Source organism: Lichenostomus cassidix, chromosome 2, assembly GCF_008360975.1.
Source record: "Lichenostomus cassidix isolate B80296 chromosome 2, HeHo_3.0, whole genome shotgun sequence".
NCBI classification, from domain to species: Eukaryota; Metazoa; Chordata; class Aves; order Passeriformes; family Meliphagidae; genus Lichenostomus; species Lichenostomus cassidix.
Genome location: NC_139482.1, coordinates 117,141,729 through 117,160,828, shown reverse-complemented (window position 1 = coordinate 117,160,828; position 19,100 = coordinate 117,141,729). Strand labels below are relative to the sequence as shown.

Genomic DNA, 19,100 nt, shown 5'->3' with positions numbered 1-19,100 from the left:
CAGTGCTGTGAAGCACTTCACAGCAAGCCAACAGCTTTACAGCAGCATTGTTTTGTGCAGAAATTTGTATTCAAGGCGGCTTTTAGGCCTTGGTTCCTCATATCCCACAGTGATGCATCTGCTACTTGCCATCATGCTGCTGGGACTGGGGCTGTTGTGGGATCCTGCTGGGAGTTTCTCTCAGGACTGCATCTCTCATATTTTGATAGCTCAGCTCCCAGGGTAGAGGTCTGCAAGTGCTTTCAGAGTAATTCTTAGTCACTGGTTTTAATTCCAGATCAAAAGAGAAGAGATTCTCACATGGGGAGGAAGATTTCTGCACATCACTAAACTTCGTATTGGATCCCTGACAGACATACTGAGGAACCTCAAGCCCAGAGCATTTCTCCCATTCTCCACCAGTGTCCACAGCTGCTTTTGCCAGCAGGTCATGCAGCTGCCATCCCTGACCTCCATCAGAGGTACTCACCAGGGACCTCATTCCTGCAGCCAAACTGGGGCAGGCATGGCTATCACTAACCTTTAGCGCTCCAGAGAACATGGCAAGGAACCTGACATGAGCTAGGTGGCCACAGGGTAACAGCTCATTGTCACCTTCAGCTAGCAATGTCAGTCAGCAATCAGCAACACTGAAATCCCACTTAATCCAGAAAAGATGAAGTAAGAATGGAAATTAAAAAAATCATCCATGACAAATCCATTAATATCCATCCAAAATAGATTATATTTATGGAATACTTTAAACAACTATACAGCTGCTATCCTTGCTGATCTAATTGGCAAGACCTCTCACCTATCATCAGGTGTGCATGTGATTGCCCTGAGAAGGGGAGATGCTTCCTTAGAAGCTTCCTCTGCATGTCATGTCTCAGGTTGAATTCACTGAGGTGCTCCTGATATGTCAGATCTCATAGCCAGTTCCTTGGGCTCCTGGAATGTGTCCAGACAGGATGCTCATTCCCAGAACTGAAGTCATCCATCGTTCCGTTTCAGGGAAGTATGTCTCTTTAAGCCAGGTGTCATCCAGTCAGGCAGGAAGAAGGTGCCAACTCTCTCATCCTTTCTCTGGTGATTTGTTAACATGTTCCCATGTGAAATATTCTTCACATCTGACCTTACAAGATACACAGAGATGGAAATTTTAAAATAGAACATCTCAAGAAGCCAACGTGGAGAGCAGGAAGCTCCACCTTTGTTCCTCTTGGTGTTCTCATTTTCAGTCTTTCCTCATTTTGCAGCTCTCTAAACAAAGCATGTCCAGCATGTGGGATGCAGCAGTGCCTCTTGTCTCCAACCCCAGCCTGATGTTGTCCCCACTCCTCCCTCCACCCCAAATGCTGCAGGAGCCATACAGGAGGGCAGAAGGATTATTTCCTTCCTTAGGGAGGAAACTGTACTGCCAGCTGGTTAATGGGTATCTTTGTGTGGTCCTGTGTGAGGACCTTTGTTAGACTGGCAGGAGAATGCTTGCAGAGGGAAGTGGAAGATGTAAAAGGAAAAAGACACAACAACAGGGGAAGGAAGGAGACTGTGTGTGCATGCACAGTGGTAAGTCCCAGGATATCCTCTGCATTAAACAAGTCCTTTAAAAGTGATTCCTCAAGGCCAGCACAATACCTCCACCTCCTCTGCTACTTTGCAGCACCACAGCAACCTGCTTCTCATCCTTCCCACATCAACCTTAATCTCCTTTATCCTCTTCCATGAAGGGGTGGACTGTCTCGCCCTCTCCATGAAAAGACAAGTCACATCAACCAGGGAGCAGCCTCTGCTTGAGCAGGCAGGAACTGCTCCCCTCACTTCTATTCCCAGCATTAGCTTGAAGCAACACATCCCCTCCAAAGCAAGGCTGACTAGGCTCACACACTTCACTGTATGCCCACCAGTATGATGATAGCAGACAGGGCAAAGAAGAGATGTTCACATTATTACAGGAAAAAAAAGAAAGACAAAAAGAAAATGGTGGCATGGAGACATTGAGCCAGTGCCTTTCCCACAACAGCACTCAGGCTTAGCACTTGAGCCAAGGTATTGTTAGCCGGCCAGATAATGTTAAAGAAATGAAGTCATTCTTATTTTTGCCAAGAAGAAAGGCCATCCTGTCTCTTGAATGGCGAAGAAACAGGAGGAGCTCTATACTAAATTGATGAAACTTCTAGGATTAGAAGAATTTGGGGTTTTAGGACATGAGAAGTGCTTTTTTCCCTCACAAGGAAAAGCTTCTTGGTCAACACAGCCTGAGGTGTAAGGTGTGCAGAAAAATAGGCTCTCTGCTCCTCACTGTGTCAGGAGGGCCTGCAGCAAAATGCCTGGATATGAGGGAAGAGCCATGCTGATTTAATCTTCAAAGCCAGTAAGTGAAGTCTGGCTTTCTCTCATTTCCCCACCTACCGCTTTTATAAGTTTATCTGTCTTGGCAACTGTGAGTATATGTTTTTATTTTCTTTTTGTCTTAACCTGTCTTGCATTAAGTATGATTTCAGTGTAATTGGATACTAATGACTTGTTCCTTGCCAAAGGATGTGGTAAAACTACACGTAGACCTTGGGGCACCTTACCAGCACTCTGGGTTGCCACCTTGTTCTCCATGATATCCACAGCATTGTGTGCAAATATCCAAAGCAATGTACCTTCCTTCAGCTGAAGCCCTTTCCCCAGACAATAGTCAGGAAAGAAGTGTCTTCAAGAGACATATTACCCCTTCTCATTTCTAGCTCCTACCTGTATTCACTCCATTATTGGTCCACTAGCCTGATTTCCCATCTCTAGTTCTAGCTTTCTCCAGACATTAGGATTGTTTGCTACTTGACCAAGGCTTTGTCTCAAATCATTAGTCTTGGCTGCAGCCCTCTCCTTGGTTCAAGCAGGGCCCATCTCACTGGGTCCTGCTTTCTGAATTGCCAGATACCATGACACAGCTATTTTGGAATGCAGTATATGCGCCATTAGGCAAAATGGAGCAGCCTTGTTTGCTCAGAAAAATTCTGTTGGAAGTACACAGAAATCCAAGAGACTCTCCTTCTCTATCAACCTTTATCCCTTTGCTGCAGGAGGAATAATATCCCTGGGATCTCTGAGCTCATACATGGGAGCACTCCATCCTGCCTGGCCTGGGCATGCAGTGGATCATCCCTCTGGCTGCCAACTGGAGGAATAGGTGCAAGTCCAAGATGCCCAAACAGAAAAACCCACCACCTCCACCCCTGCAAACTCTTGTTTGCAATTACACCCTTCCTGTTGTTATACACCCACCAGCCATTTGGACATGCTCACGCCCTTTCATTCACTTCGTGGTTTTTCTCGTTAATTCAGGAGGGAAAAAAAACCCCAAAAACACATTTGCAAAAGAGGAGCTATTTGCAAGTCTTTGCTTATGAAGGATCTGCTCTGCTCAGTTTACCCCCCTACACCAGCCTGAGGCAGGCAGGAAGAATTTGGCCTCATCTTCACTACCCACCTTACTTGCACCCGCAAAAAGTAAAGTGAGCAAGGAGGAAAATGAAGAGAGAATGGAAATAACAGGTCTAAACTCAGCTGTCTGTGAAGACAGACAGTGGCTCTACCTCTCACCTACTGGACACATTCCCCACTTCTCATTCCTTGTTTCCACTCCATGTCTTTTGCTTCATTACCTCAGCACAACATTCCTCCTCCAGGCTACAGCTTGGCAAGAACCTGCAGGAGGCTGAGCTGCCCTGGCCAGAACGATGGGGCAGCCTGGACCTCTCACTTACCTTGTGCTGGGCCTGGGCCTCGTCCTCTTGTTAGCACCACCTGAGCTGATTCACTTCACTGACCATTGCAAAATTACCCACCTTGTTGGATTATCAAGTTGGCTTAGGTGCCTGGAGTGACCAGAGACCATCAGAGCAAGGATAAGGCAAGTTGTGTAGTTGAGGGCAGTGGAGAAGAGGGGAGTAGAAGTGGGATCTCTTTATTCTGGAGCAAGGAGCTGCCAAACTGCCTCATCTTCCTTTCAAGCTCCATCTTCAACTTCCTTTTTGTTATCCAGAATGTAATACCTTCAGTCCCCCACAAGACTGTCCATGACTTGAAGGAGCATTCACAAGCAAGCCATGACTTATCACAGTAGTCAGGCAAAATCACTGCTGCCAGGAAGGTACAGTAGCAACGCACGTTCAAATAGCATTGTGGTAATTACCATCTGCCTCTAAGAGCTCCCAGCATTTTCCATGACAACAGGTTGTATGAATCCCATCCTGCTCCTAAGGAATGGGAAAAAGAATCATTCATGTTCTTTACCAAGCTCCCTAATGTCCAACACTGGTTAACTGTTTTGGTTTGGTTTTCATTGGCCTAATGAAACGAGGGCTAAATATGCAGAGTTTTGGTCAGTATCCTGGTTCGCTCTGGTACAGACCTGTTTATGAAAGCCTGTATGGACAAGTGTCATACCAGAAATCAAGTAACAAACAAAGGCTACTATGGAAGAGCAGGTTGCCTTTGTGAAGCACCAGTGTGATGCTCTGTATGAATTCAGAGGCAAAGCCTGTTTTGACAGTGCAAAGAGCATCATCTCTGGCAGCTGAGCTGCAGGAAAAATTTACAGGGTAGAGACCAAGAGTAATTCAGAGGTCGGGGCAGGAACCAACGTGCAGATGTGAGTCAGGAGTGTTGTAACAGGAGAGGTATCGGTGTGACAGTGGCGTGGGGGTTGCCTGGAAGACGAGGTGGTGATGCTGACTGCCTTCAGAGATGCCCTTATCCCTCGGAGCAGATCAGCTCTGTGCCGATCCCAGCTCCACAGGCCCTGTCTGTCTGATCTGGGGTCCCTCCCGGAGGCAGGACCAAGCGTGGAGTGAAGGCTACCAGGGTCGTCTGCTACAGAACCCTGGAAGCAGCAGATCCCACCTCCTTCTCCCACCAGCTGGGATTCCTCCTCCAGACACTACGGGAGCAGGCAGGCTCTGCTGGCCCAAATGGCTGCTAGGGGCAGGGGGACAACAGGGTTTATGAGTGAAGTAGCATCACACAGCTGCCAGAATTTGGGAATTGGATTATATAATTATGTTTTTACTGTTTTCCTTTCAGCACAGATACTGCAGCCGGTGACACAATGGGATTTATTCTCAGCTTGGACTTGCACAGCTCTTCATCACAGTGGAGCAACATCAGATATGGAACTTGGACACAGATATTGAGATTTCCATCGTGCAACCTCTGTTTTTCGGTGGTGCTGAGCATTGGGGGAAGGGTGGGGGGGGAAGGGGTGTCCCTTGGGTCCCTATGGGAGGACTGAGGAGTATCCTCATTTGCAGCCCTAAACATCTGGGGGCCAGTGGTGCAATGGATAACGCATCTGAGTACGGATCAGAAGACTGTAGGTTCAACTCCTACCTGGCTCGCTGCTGTCAGTTTTACACTCATTCTCACCTTCCTAACCCTGGTCTTCCCTGAGATTCCCACCCATCCATCTGTGCATAGACAAAAGGAAAACTGAGGGGCTTGGATAAGAAGGACAGGTTGGAAAGCTGGAGATGCGAAGTTGTGTTCCTTTAGGTTAATACCCACACATCCTGCTCAGCATCCTTGGGAATTTTCAATTGGGTCAACTCCACCTCCAAACAGACTTATTTTTGAAAAGATATTATTACATGGATCTTTTCCAACCCCACTGGGAACCTCCAACATTCAAGTCTATTCCCAGCATCTTCCAGTTTTCCACTGTCACGCTCCAGCTTGGCTGACCCTGGAGGATGCTCATTTATCCAACTCCTCCTGCTGAAACGGGGCAGGAGAATATCCTGGGGACATAAAAATTATGTCTAAGAGCCCAGGATGTGAGCTGAGAGAGCTACAGACAGCTGAGCTGGGTGACCCTGAAACCCCACTTAGGTCAGGTGAAGAGTAGGTACAAAAAGAAGCATGTGTTTACAATATTCAAAATAGATACACTGACAGAGAGTACCTATGCAAACGCATAATAAAGTTTCTGGTACTAAAAAAAATCAGGAAAATGCTCTCTTGTTTCCAGTGGTTTCCCACCTTTGTGATCAGCAAACATCTTGTCTACGCATGTGCCACATATCTCAAACTGCATCCATCAGGAAGCACCTTGTTGTGCAGGAACATTTTCACCATCTCTCCTTTGAAATCCTCCAGGCAGACTGAAACTTTTTACCCTCATACTCCCATGAGATTTATTCTGTTTTCCCTTTCTCCAGCAAAAGAGACAGCTTTTGTTTGAAATACAAACAAACCTGTTTTTACAACACAGGACCTGAAAATTTTCCTTCTGTTGGAGCAGGTGTACCCCCTGTACCCATTGGGCTATTTAACAACATCTCATCCCTCTGTTTGCGTAAGGTGCCCTACTCTGGTAACCAACCCAGTCTATCAGAGTGAAATGTTTTATGACTGGGGTTTTTAAAATCTGACATCTTTCATTATTAAGTGATACAAATGACTGAATAGACTATACACACACAGCTCATTATTGGCCCTTGCTGGAGACCACAAACAAAAATAATTATGCACTTGCAGGTGACTGTCACTAATAACTTGCACCTAAAGGAGGTATTTCACAAGTTACACTATTATGCAAGCGCTGAATAGTTAGCTACTGTAGTGAAAAACCTTTAGTACCTTTAGATCCATATGTCCTAGAAGAGTGGGAAGGTGAGCCAAGCAGTCACATGAATATAACAGGCTGTAGCTCAAGAGGCAGAATAGTTGCTTAGCATAAAATAAGTCCTGAGACCAAGTGTCTACATCTTGTGAAGGTTTTTGGTTTTGTTTTTTATTCTTAGTTTTCATTCTCCCTCAGGGGTATTACACTCTTACACAGAAACGCAGGCATGTCAATTCTTTCTGAGCGGGTGGGAGAGAAAAAATGTCTCAGAGATGGAGATGGAGGGAGAAAGGAGATGATCCGTCCTCCAGAAGAAACTTTGTATGTGCTTTTATTTTGTGAGCTATCCTTTAGGAGAAGTGGAAAGAGTTGCCACTGAATCAGTGAAAAGGGATGAAGGAGTTTAAAGACGTTTATATAGAAAAGGGTGAATCTTGGGAATACAATAAATCTTTGGCCCTGGATAGAGGCTGTGCCCTCTCCCAAACCGGGGAACAGCACAGGGATGTGCTTTTGGACTGTGGATTCAGATTTGACTGCTAGTGATTACAAACTTGTGTGGATAACAGACAGCTAAGAAAATGGATATCTTCACTCAATTTGTACTCACTGAGATGCCTCTGTTCCCTAACAGGCAGATTTTCATGCCTGGATTCCTTATGAGACAGTTCCTGAAAGTGATACACTGTACCAGGCTGGAAGAGAAAAGGGGAAAGGTTGTTGTTGGTGTCTGTCCATACACATGCACAAAAACATACTAATTAATAAAGAGGTATCTGGGACCAGGGATGTAATGGACCAGGAGAAGCAGCATGCGGGTCTGACCCCTGCTGAGCTTCATATCTCTGTTTCCCTGCTGATAATCTTGCTTGCACTATATTCCCACAGAGAGTGGATCTTCCTTGCACTCATATCTGAAATCTAACCCAGAGAAACACTCCCACACAGAGAGAAGACTCACTCGGGATTCTGTTGAAGGAGAACACTTCCATTCTCCCTCTGCTATGCAGACAGATTTGGACACTTTCAGACACGTTTACTCTCTCCAAGCCAGGAGCTGTTGCCAAGCATGTTTTTCTGCACCCCACGTAGCACCTGTAATGGAAAAGAAGACTTGAAGGAGAAAGGAAACAATAGAACACAGGAGAGAAAAGAGCAGAATATGAATGCCGGCTCTCTTATTAACTATGTCCTAAGCAAGCCCATATCTGTCTGCATTAAATCCCTTCTGTGTAAGGACCTCTATGACCCCTCTCCCTCTGCTACACCTTTGCTAGAACATCCCATTTGTCCCTTTCTGGCACATCCAAAGGACCAAACATCACATCTGTCGCCTTAAGTTAAGAGACTGTAGAGGAATTCTATCCACTCCTATCAGCCAGGGTGCTAAGAGTCCTCATTTATAAGGATTATTTGGCATCACAGAAAGCCCAGTTAGTATGGATTGTTTGGAATCACACAAAGCAAGATGCAAAATGAGGAGAGACTGTACAAACCTGAACACTAAGGATCACCATGGAAAAGAAGACCTAAAACTAGAAAAGACCTAAGCTAAAAATGCTTAATTTTTTGGCTTCACATAGGAGAATGCCAAAAACATATTATTAAATTAAGAGGGGATCTCATTAATGCATGAGTATCTCTGAGGTGGGTGCCATGAGGATGGTGCCAGACTCTTTTCAGCAGAGCCCAGTGACAGGACAAGAAGCAATGGCCATAAACTAAAGTACCAGGAATTCCAGCTCGATATGAGGCAGAGCTGCCTTACACTGAAGGTGGCAGAGCAGTGGAACAGGCTGCCCAGTGAGGTCATGGAAGCTCCCTCTCTAGAGGCATTCATAAGCCCGCCCAGATGCATTCCTGTGTAACCTGCTCTAGGTGACTCTACCTCAGCAGGGGGGTCTCCAGAGGTGCCTTCCAACCCTAAAAATTCCGTGATTATGATAATATATTATTTAATAAAACTCATTAAATAATAATTAATTATAGTTTTATTAACTATAATAATAACTAATATTGCAATGAAAAACAACAAAGCACTTCCAAAAACATCACCGCAACACGGATTTCAGTGTTTACTGCAGAGCTGCCACCTCTGTGCCGTATTTTGTTTTGTTTCCCCTCAGGAAAAAAAAAGTGAATTGCTTGTGTATCACACGCGTTTGAAACGACTCTAAGAGAGCCTTCCTGAGCGTGAACGAAGCCACGCTCCCGTCTCTCACCAAAGGGCCAGAAAAAAATTTGGCGTCTCCTTCGAGCCGGAATCGAACCAGCGACCTAAGGATTCCCGCGGGGCGCAACCTCTACAGTCCTCCGCTCTACCAGCTGAGCTATCGAAGGGACCTGCCCGCCGCCCCCCAGCGGCTGCACAAGGCGCCGCCCCGCCCCGCGCGCGGCTCTGCGCATGCGCCTTGCAGCCGCGGCCGCCGCGGGGGGCGAGCGGCGGGAAGATGCTGCGCTGACTGGGCGGTGCCTGAACCTCCCTCGCGTGCAGGGCCAGTGGCGCAATGGATAACGCGTCTGACTACGGATCAGAAGATTGTAGGTTCGACTCCTGCCTGGCTCGCATGTCTTTTAGCACGGGCCTGCGTCGTGGAGGGAAGGCCAGGCTCTTCACGGCAACACCCATACATCGCTGCCAAGTGTTAGCAGCGCTCATTAGCGACCTCAGTTATTTGTTCATAACGCCATGACCCACTTTTTATGGGAAATTTGAATTCACAGACTGCCGCATCCAGTTCTGCGGGCCTCGGCACAGGAAAGACATGGAGCTGTTGGAGCGAGTCCAGAGGAGGGACACAAAGTGATCAGAGGGTAGGAGCAACTCTCCTGTAAAGTCAGGCTGAGAGAACTTCTGTTGTTTAGCCTAAAGATGGGTCCAAGGAGACCTCAGAGCACTTTCCAGTACCTAAAGGGGTTCCAAGAGAGCTGGAGAGGGACTTTTTACAAGGGCATGAAGTAACAGGAAAAGGTGGAATGGGTTTTAACCAAAAGAGGGTGAGCTCAGGCTGGATATAAGGAAGAAATTTTTTACAATGGGGTTCATGAAACACTGGAATAGGTCGCCCAGAGAGGTAGTGAATGCCCCTCCCAGAAAACATCCAAGGTCTGGGGCTCTGAGCAGCCTGAGTGAGTTGAAGATATCCAGTGTCCCTGCTCACTGCAGGAGAGTTGAAAGTAGGTGACCTTTAATGGTCTCTTCCAACCTAAACCATCCCATGATTCAATAATTGGCTACTCAGAAGCTGTGGTGTGCTCTCAAATCTAATAATTGGGAATGCCTTCCTCTCCTCTCCTGCTTGCAAGCTCTTCTTTATACACTGCATAGCCTTAATGTACATGGAAAATGTTTGGGTTTTGTTGCAAAATCACACACTTCATTCAGCTGGACAATAGGGGTTCTCTCACAGTTTTCAAGACCAATAGCTAATTACTATGAGAACAGCATCCCTAATCACCAAGCACTGCTTCCTGCCTTCAGAGACCTCACGGTTGTTGTGTTTGATCTCGTATGTGAGAGTAACCACAGAGTCAGGCCAATGTGGAGCACACTGCTCCTCTCCTGGGGCCAGAAAGATTTTTACCCGTGTACTCTAATGCCGTGTTTGTCGGGTTAATTTGAAAAAAAAATAATTTGAAAAATCTAAGCCTACAGTAGTGTTTTGCTTCGGGAGACACAACACTCCCAGGCAGACAAACGGGGTTAAATCATGGAATCATAGAATTGTACGGGGTTGGAAGGGACCTTGCAGATCATCGGCCCTGACAGGCCTGTCACAGACAGGGACACCTCCCACCAGGAGGTGCTTGCCTTGCTCAGGCTTGACCAGCCCTTGCTCACGGCCTTGAGCACTGCCGGGGCTGGAGCACCCACAGCCTCCTTGGCAAACCCACTGCAGTGTCTCACCAGCCTCACAGCAAAGGATTCCTTCCCAATCTCTAACCTAAATTTCCCCTCTCGTTTTGTACCTGTTATTCCTTGTCCTGTCACTGCAGTTCCTGATGAAGTCAGGATGATGAGATCAGACAGGAAAGAGAAGAGAAAAAAAGAGAAAAAAGAATAGGAAAATAAGAAGGCAGAACGGTGAGATTTCTGATAGAAAACCATCTCCCCTCAACGTGCGACCGGGGCCGAGAAGGGAAAACGCGGGAAAAAACATGCGAGCCAGGCAGGAGTCGAACCTACAATCTTCTGATCCGTAGTCAGACGCGTTATCCATTGCGCCACTGGCCCGGCACATGAAACGCGATGCCCCGCTCTGCTGTATAGCCGAGAACGGGGGCGCGGCGCGGCCCGCTCGCCCCCAGGTGCCCCTCACGGTCCGGGCCCGGCCCGCCCCGCCGGCAGGAGGCGCTCCCGGCTCTCCCGCCCCGCGGGAAGGTGCGCCCGCCCGCCGTGCGTGCTGCGCATGCGCAGGCAGAGCTGGCTACCGTCTTAGTGCGCGGCGGCGCTCTGAGTGGCAGGTCCCTTCGATAGCTCAGCTGGTAGAGCGGAGGACTGTAGAGGCTGCGCCCCGCGGGAATCCTTAGGTCGCTGGTTCGATTCCGGCTCGAAGGAGACGCCAAATTTTTTTGCTCCGTCTTCTGCAAAGTGCTTTTAAACAATTTCTCTGTAACCTTTTGCAGATACGGTTGCTTTCCTCGAAGAGTTCCGGCTGCATCGCAAAGAGTTCCGGCTGTCTCTGCATCGCTCCTGGCTGTCTTTCAGGAGCGGCTGTTCTGGGAGAGCAGGGAATGCCGTGCCTAATGCAGGACTGCCAACACCTCCTGAATTTCTACGGGAAAACAAGATGCTTGTTCATACTCCAACGTGCCACAAACCCTCACAAAGCAAGTCAGTGCAGGAGGATACCTGCTGAGATACCTTTGTCTCATCACAATTAATTAGGATGTTGAAATTCTGAGGGTCATTTTTCCAAGTCTCCTCTCTTCCAAATGTCTAGACACTGTTTTTACAGAATAAAGGCTGTATCTATATGTACTGCCACAAAAGGAATACATTTTCATATCCAGCCAACTCAAGTGTTCAAGTCCAGGCTGGACAGGGTGCATCCTTGCCCATGCCTGGGGGTTGGAACTGAATGACATTTAAGGTCCCTTCCTACCCAGCTCATTCTGAGATTAGCATGTATTGATCCTCTCCCTTAGTGGAAAATTGCATGTCTTTACCAGTGTCTATTATAGATGTTAACTAACATGCCCTTGTCCCATCTTACTGCCTTCCCAGCCCTGGGATGGGTGAAGCTGTCAGGAAAGACTCAGTCCTCTTCTATTAAACTCTACCCATTCATCTCCCAAAGCGAAAGGAGAAGCTGGATGTGATGACTGAGCTGACTGTAGTTCGTGGAGGGAAGGACGGGGGTTACTGTCATCTGTGGTTTTATCCCTGCTTCATAAGAGCACATAAATATTTTTTTCTACAGGAAATTATAATGGAGAAAAATCAATAAGTTTAACTGTGCTCAGATTTGCATGCTTCTTCACTTCTCTTTACTGATTTTATTCTAAATAGATGCAGAGATGTAATTTTTTTTACTGAAATCATATTGGTATTCATTGTGATAGAAGGTAAGCAATGAAATTAAGTGCCATAAAATGATGTTTGAAGTTTTTTGTATTAAGCAGAGTGGCTTATCCCATGAACTTATTGTAGGGAGAAAAGTGCACAAACTACCTACATAGCTACTTACATGGTGGTACACCTAAATCGTCTATGCTGCCTCTTCTATTTGGTGTTTTGAGTGAATCTGGGTATGTGTTAATATCTAAGCACACAAAGGAACAGATCTTCGAGAATACATCCAGCCAAAACAGTTGCCCCTTGACAATTTTTCAAATGCTTGGTCTTTTGTGGTCCCAGAGACCGGATACCATCCTAGTGAGAAATATCCTGTCTTGTACCACGCCCAGATTACCTGGCACTCTGTGCTGGCTCTTGGACAGATGCAAAACCCCAGAGTGAGGTGCTGGATGTCTCAGGATGTCTGCTGTTGTCTTCAGCAGTGTTGCACACACCTTTTGCTGGGGGAAATTGTTCCATATAGACGCTGATTCCAGTAAAACTGCTGTGTTACATCACTTTGTCACACTAGTGATTTTTTTAATGTAGACAAGCATTCTGCATTACACTTGCAATATGCAGCTATAGCTCTGGCTGCTTTGCATGGACAGGCACATCTGCTGCAATCCAAGACCTCTAGTTCCTCTTTGGGGAAACCCTGAATTGCCATTTTACACTTGCCAAGGTGCAAAGCCATAATTTTGGAGAGCTGTCTCAACAGCTTCTGTAGCTGTTACTGGAATGATGTTGTTGATAATGTGGCAAGGTAAAGGGAGTGCTACAATTCATACATACAACCTTTATTAGCCAGAGTGGTTGACAGCCAAAGTAGATTTGAATAAATGGTACTTTACATATAGATAAATGTAGCAAAGCAGAGAAAAAAAATGAGAATCTGTACATTTTGAGAATATTACTGGGTGTGCAATTGAACTGTACACAAAACCAGATCATGTTAGCATATGTTCATGTTAGGAACTTCTCTGAAAAGCAAACAAAGGAGTAAAATCACATTGAAGAGGTAAGTCCTGAAATCCTTATTCATCCTTTCTCCATGTGCTCTCGGAATAGCTGATCTTCATATCAATGAGAGACGCAAATGCTCTGCTACACTGAAAACTAAGTTTCCCATTTGAAATTAAACCATGGGTTCAGACACTCAGATCTTTAAGCTGTGAGTCCTGGACAACCCCTCAGAGGTTTGGTCACTGGTTTGTTCTGAGTTTTTTGCTAACTGAGATAATGTGTTGTGGCTCTTCTGTACAGATCCTTGTGTCTGTAAAAGGGATTTGCAAACATGCAGCAGCTTGTCCATCTTTGCATCACGCTGTGAGATGGAGCCATAAATCTTTCCCAAGGAAAAGCTCTGATTTAGAAAGTGTAAATAAGAACCACATGACTTGCAGTACATCTCAAGCCCATGGAGATAATTTCCTTGATTTTGGTGAACTTTGGCTCCAGCCCTCCACACCCATCAGAGGCGTTGCATGTGAAAAATTTCCCCAATTGCTTTTGTTATTATGGGATTTACTTTTTCTTCCCTGGCTTTAGGCCAGCTCTGTAGCTGCTGTTGAAATCAAGGGTACAAGTGACTTCCATGGGATCAAGAGAGCGGATTTCGCATGGGAAAGGATTCCATGTATAACATGTAGCTTTACACCAGACTTTTATCCCAGTGTCTCTTTCAGCTCTCTTTCTTATGCTGGAAATAGTCACTAGGTAACATTTGGACATTTTCACACCAAATTTCTCTACCAGACAGTGAAACTTAGGAAATCACTTCACATACAGATTTGTTGTTTACTATGTGCTCTCCATTCTCCTTCATTTGGAGATAACATCCTACACCAGAGCAAACATCCTGCAAAGGGGAATAGTGAAGAAACCCAAAAGAGGAGTGTGTGTGCTGGTGCCCTCAGCATATACCCAGGCTCTGTGCTCTGCCCATCTCACAGCACCCCAGTGCTGTCTGATCCATTCCTTGGCAGGAAGATGTGTGGCACTCAGCTACCACTGGAAAGACACCTCTGGGGTCATGTGTCCTAAGTGGCAGGATGGTGTCACCAACCCCCCTCTCCTGGGACCACTGGGTTTGATGGGCACATCCTTCCTGGGCAGGCAGGATGGTGGTCTGGATTTCTGTACATACGAGTGGTCTCCAAAATCATTGCAACTGAGGGCAAAGAGGACCCCATGGGTAGGAAGGAAGTGAGTGCCTGTGCACAGCCCCAGCCATGCCAGGATCTTCCCTCTTTTCTGAAGCAGAAAACCAGGCCATTTCTGAGGGCAATGTGAGTATTGGCTGTCCCCAGTGCCTGCACCTGGAGAACAGATATATAACCTGAACTGGATGTAATGGTCTTTAAAATGTCCATGTGTTATGGGACTTTTAAAGAAATATTGAAAGTAGTATTTCTTGACTTTGGAGTTACAGCTGGTGCTATGAAACATACTCTTTTCCCATATATTTAGCTGTCACTGAATGACATTTGATGTCAAAGGTGAGAATAGAAGGAAGATAATAGTTTCAAAACCTCAGGATCCAATTTTAAGTAATGGAATAACACTTTTGGCCAGTTATATATTCACCAGTCTGTATAATTTAGTGGAACATTGTGACCCCCTTTAGACTACAGCATGCAAAAATAGCAAATACACAGAACTGACAAGGATTGATGTAAATTGATCAATAAAGAGAAATTCAGCTGCCTCAGGCTTAAACTACTATGTCAAATCAGTGAAGTGCTAAGTTTAGTATCTAAGAGGTATTCCTTTAGCTCTTACAAATTAGCGGTCTCATTTCTTCATGCTTCCTTTAGCCGTAGCCACATGTATCTCCACTGATTTGTGCAGTGGTACACCTGAACATACACCTTATTCCTACCCCTTTATTTAAAATCATGCCACGTGCTTTTAAAGCCCTGTGCCTGGTGCAGAGGGGAGGATTCAGTCTTACCCCAATGAGCTGCTGGGGAGGACGGTCACTCCTTTGCTGCTTGCCTTTCCTGCCAAGTCCTTGCTGCTCCCACAGCCCCAGTGCCTGTGCCGGTGTGATGGCTCCCAGCCCAGTGCCAGCAGGGCAGTAGGGCCAGAAGCCAGGGGCATGGTGGAATAAGCCAGCTGGCAGAAAGCTGTTGGCTGGGAACCAAAAGGAGGAGCTTTGCCATAGGCTCATGGGAAGAGGAGAGAGGCTCTGGGACAGCCCAGGGACAGCCTTCCACTCCCCGGGGCCTTTGCCTGCTGTCTCATGGGTTTGCAGCTTTTGCAGGGGAAAACACAGAGCCTATGTGTGCTTCTGGATGAGGCTCCGGATTTGGAGTGACCTGCAGAAAACAAGCATCAGAAAAATCTCCCAGCACTTCATCTTGGGTCAGGATTTATAATTTATAATTGCCAGAGCTGGGTCCCAGCAAACCATTAGCTGCCCTCCAAAGAGCACTTCTTCTCTGGGAAAAAGAGCCCCATCTGTCTTGCCACCAACTTTCTTCCTGAGACCTGCTACAGAGCACTTCTGGGGCTCCTCACAGGAATGTTTCACATCCTGCAAAACTGATGCATGTAAGGAAAGTTCCTGGGGCAGGGAGAGACAGCACCAGTGTGTCCATACAGGGACTCAAGACTGTCCGGGAGGTGAAACTACAGCTGAGGGCAGGGAGGAGACCAGCTATACCAAAGGGAATATTATTAGAGGGAAAGACAATTTGAAGCCGTGAGAGACCAGCATGCTCTGTAAAGGCCATAGGGATCTCCATACACAGTGCAGGCATCAACCTTATTGGAAGTGGCATAGAGGGAGATTCTGCCTTGGTAGGAAATTACTCTCAGGTTACTCTGGATTAGCTTAAAGACAACTATGAGCACAGGCTGCAGAAGTTATCACATGTTTTTTCTTGCTGTGAGACTCAGTGAGAAGCACCAAGCGGTTGCTCGCCTGCTCTAGGACTCTGTGCGATAGCTCCGATGGCTGTCCCCAATCAGTTGTGTCTTCTCAGTTACATTAGTCGGCTGAAGCATGATAGGAGTTTCTCCCTCTAAATTGGAGAGGAGGACAAAAATTATTTTAAGAACTCTTCACTTGCTACCAAAGTAAATTTTTTTGTTTGCATCATCATAACCTTTCATTCACTGTTCTGGTTACAGCATATCTTGGTTTCACAGACAGCAGTGTGGGTACTGAAGAGGTGGTGCTGCCCCCACAGAGTCTACAAATGCTCTTACTCCTTGTTCTCTTATAATGGCAGATTTGTGGGTGGCTATTGCTGCTGCTGTTAAACTGGACATTTGTGGTGCCTGGTGCTTTGCAGAGCTTGCAGGCTAAAGGTTCCTGCCTGTTCTAATAGCGAGTGCTTGTTCCTACAAATGTCTGAATATAATGAGTGCTGTTGTGAGTCAGCAAGTGCTAACCTTGACAGTGTTTGTGAGAATGGGACAGAAATGAGTCTTGAGGAAGGCAGAGTTAACAGTAAAGAAAGAGGAGAGTTAAAGGGAAAAAATGCGTGAGCAGTAATAGTAATACAGGAGAGGAGAGAAATCATATATATCCGGAAAGCCAGCTAGTTAAATAAAACTGTTAAATTGAATTTGAAGTCTTATGTAATATATATGCAATAGGATTCTGGAATTACTATTTTAATGAGTTTGGAACTACCCAAACCGCATATTTTCACTATATAAATTCTTACTGCTCTGTACTTTCTCACTCGGTGCAATTTTGTGATTGCTTTCCCGATATATCTATAACAAGTGCATTTGTTGTAGAGTAAAGGAAAGTAGAAGTGAAGTCTTTACAGCCTTGATGGCTACTGTGTTCCGTCTGATAAAGAGCAAGATTTGGTTGCCCTTCTCCTGGGCCTCTTTCCAACCCACAAGTTTTTTGGAGGGAGGAAAGTACTCAAATCTCAGACACTGACTTTACAGGTTCAGCCATCTTCGTGAAGTGTTTCATACGAAAAATTCTGGACTATCTATATCTTGATACTAACACAGCCTTCACAGTAATTTAATACAAATTACGACTTTTTTGCCAAATGACCAAATGTTCAGGAAAAAAATCTCATCTGACATTTCCTCCTGTTTACATGACAGTTGATGGGATGAATCATGGGCAAAAGATGTAACGTACAGGAGTAACTTAACCCAGAGCAGGAATATAATTGCATGCCATACGGCTTCCCCTCAGTGGGGGTAGAACAACTTTTACTCTGTCAAGGTGAAAGGCAAGAATGATTAAATGCCAAGCAGCTTCTCTGTATGGGCAATTCCATATTTAGACACAAGGTCAAAGACAGACGTGTTTCATAACTTCTAAAAGTATATGAGTAATTAATGCTTTGAGCTCAGCTCAGGCTCATATTAGTTTGGCAGTTCCAATCCATTTTTAAGATGCTGTGTGTTTTCTTGATTTCTGAGCAGCATTCCCTCCCACCCTCTGCTGCCTCCAAGTTGTTCATTTTCTGGAAGATTGTTGATGGAGGGCAGAGATTAGCAGTTCATTTTGCTGTGATACCCAGGTGTGCAACAGGACAACAGGACCCACTGCAAATCTGTTGTGCTGCCTCCAGCTGATCTGCAGACAGCTCTGAGCTGACACCCTCACCAAGCATTTTGCTGCTTGCACCCTTCAAAGATTTATGATGGGTTTTTTTAGAGAAAAGGGACCCATGGCATAATAAACTGTACAAATATAGTCAGCTAATGGCAAGCTGCATAATGGAGGTGAGGCAGAATTCACAGTTTAAACTGCTATCTATAGATAGCTCCTGCTCACTGTTCGCCTACATTTGTATCATATGGAGTGTGGAGGAGACAATGAAGTGATAAAAACTTATTGCTTCTGAGTTGGGAAAGTACTTTGCTACTCAGGTTCTTTTATTCTTTTTCCTTTTTTTCTCCCCTAGAATTCATTTTCTGTAAAATAAATGTTGGTCTAGAAATACCTTGCTTTGTTCTTATGATGATAACCCAACAGGAGAGAACAGACCTGCCAAACTGCTTTGAGTGCATCATTACAGCCTGAAGTACAAAGGCAATCCAAATTCCAATGCCACCTCCTCCAGGAACACAAAAGTTAACAAAAATTTTGCCATCAACTTCAGTGAAAGCAAAATCTGTCAACCTGCCCCATGTGTGCGGGAAAGTGATGAAGAGCTGCACGTGTCTGTGCTGCAGACGAGAGAGTGATACTTCCCCCTGCCAGGGTACTTTGACAGGTTACAGTAACATCACGGCATGATACCACAGATTACCTTATTTTGCACCTTTCTAATGTCATGTTTGATCTGAAACACTAAAAAATGTCATGTTTAAAATGTAATAACACAAAAATAAGATTTAATTTTTGGTCTTCTGCTCTCCATTAGGTCAGAGTCTTCTGGTACAAATCAGTATTTGTAAGTAGAAATCCTCATAAGCTAAGTATGTGCCAGGGCTGGCAAGCCCCCTAATATCCTTTAGGTCTGATGGTCATGTTACCCCTGGAAGTACATGCTGTAAAACAAGGCTCTCAAGGGAGGCATTGAACTAGCTGAGCACTAGAACTAGTCAAATGTATTTGACTAAAACCATCTTCTAGAGGAATATAAATTCCCCTTGAAATTATCTCTTTCTAGAGACATAGCATTGCAACCTAATTGAAGCCTTTGGCATGATTGTGTTGATTTCAGTGACAGCTCAGTTTGCTCTTACATTTTAGGGAATGGATCACTGAATCTTTGGCCTCACATCTCTTTCTTTTTCACTAATAATTATGTTTTATGGTATGTTAATCTGGGGAATGAAATCACCTGTGTTAATCCTTAATTTTGTTAATGAGAAATGTGAGGAACTAAAAAATTATTACAGTTGTGTCAATTTGATAGTTGAAGTCTAAATCTTGACTCTTGAGCAGTACAGCACCAGGCAGCTCCCACTGAGCACAACTGCTAAGGACTCACACTCAGAGGTTTTTAG

The 19,100-nt window shown here is 45.5% G+C and overlaps 1 protein-coding gene, 1 long non-coding RNA gene and 4 other non-coding genes across 7 annotated transcripts in view; 2 read left to right on the top strand and 4 right to left on the bottom strand.

Moving 5' to 3' along the window:
• Positions 1-735: 735 nt before the first annotated feature.
• LOC146442078 (uncharacterized) lies at positions 736-11,031 on the bottom strand. 2 transcript variants are annotated; one of them, XR_014850136.1, is made up of 5 exons: positions 10,779-11,031; positions 10,562-10,591; positions 7,554-7,687; positions 7,199-7,287; positions 736-1,728 (listed from the first exon to the last, which is right to left on the bottom strand). It is a non-coding gene; the product is annotated as an uncharacterized LOC146442078 (long non-coding RNA). The 2 variants fall into 2 exon arrangements; XR_014850135.1 differs by lacking the exon at positions 736-1,728 and having other exon boundaries at positions 6,640-7,287.
• On the bottom strand, positions 8,842-8,932 carry TRNAY-GUA (transfer RNA tyrosine (anticodon GUA)). Its single transcript is given in 2 exon segments — positions 8,842-8,877; positions 8,896-8,932. It is a non-coding gene; the product is annotated as a tRNA-Tyr (tRNA).
• On the top strand, positions 9,086-9,158 carry TRNAR-ACG (transfer RNA arginine (anticodon ACG)). Its single transcript has one exon. It is a non-coding gene; the product is annotated as a tRNA-Arg (tRNA).
• Positions 10,754-10,826, bottom strand: TRNAR-ACG (transfer RNA arginine (anticodon ACG)). Its single transcript has one exon. It is a non-coding gene; the product is annotated as a tRNA-Arg (tRNA).
• A 28-nt stretch (positions 11,032-11,059) lies between the features above and the next one.
• Positions 11,060-11,150, top strand: TRNAY-GUA (transfer RNA tyrosine (anticodon GUA)). The gene is given in 2 exon segments: positions 11,060-11,096; positions 11,115-11,150. It is a non-coding gene; the product is annotated as a tRNA-Tyr (tRNA).
• A 1,521-nt stretch (positions 11,151-12,671) lies between these two features.
• Positions 12,672-19,100, bottom strand: part of DNAJC5B (DnaJ heat shock protein family (Hsp40) member C5 beta) — a 37,506-nt gene continuing 31,077 nt past the window's right edge. Inside the window, exon 4 of the mRNA XM_085052940.1 lies at positions 12,672-16,183. Coding sequence (XP_084909066.1) covers positions 16,089-16,183 — 95 coding nt within the window. The 3' untranslated portion in view covers positions 12,672-16,088. The remainder of the gene's footprint in view (positions 16,184-19,100) is intronic.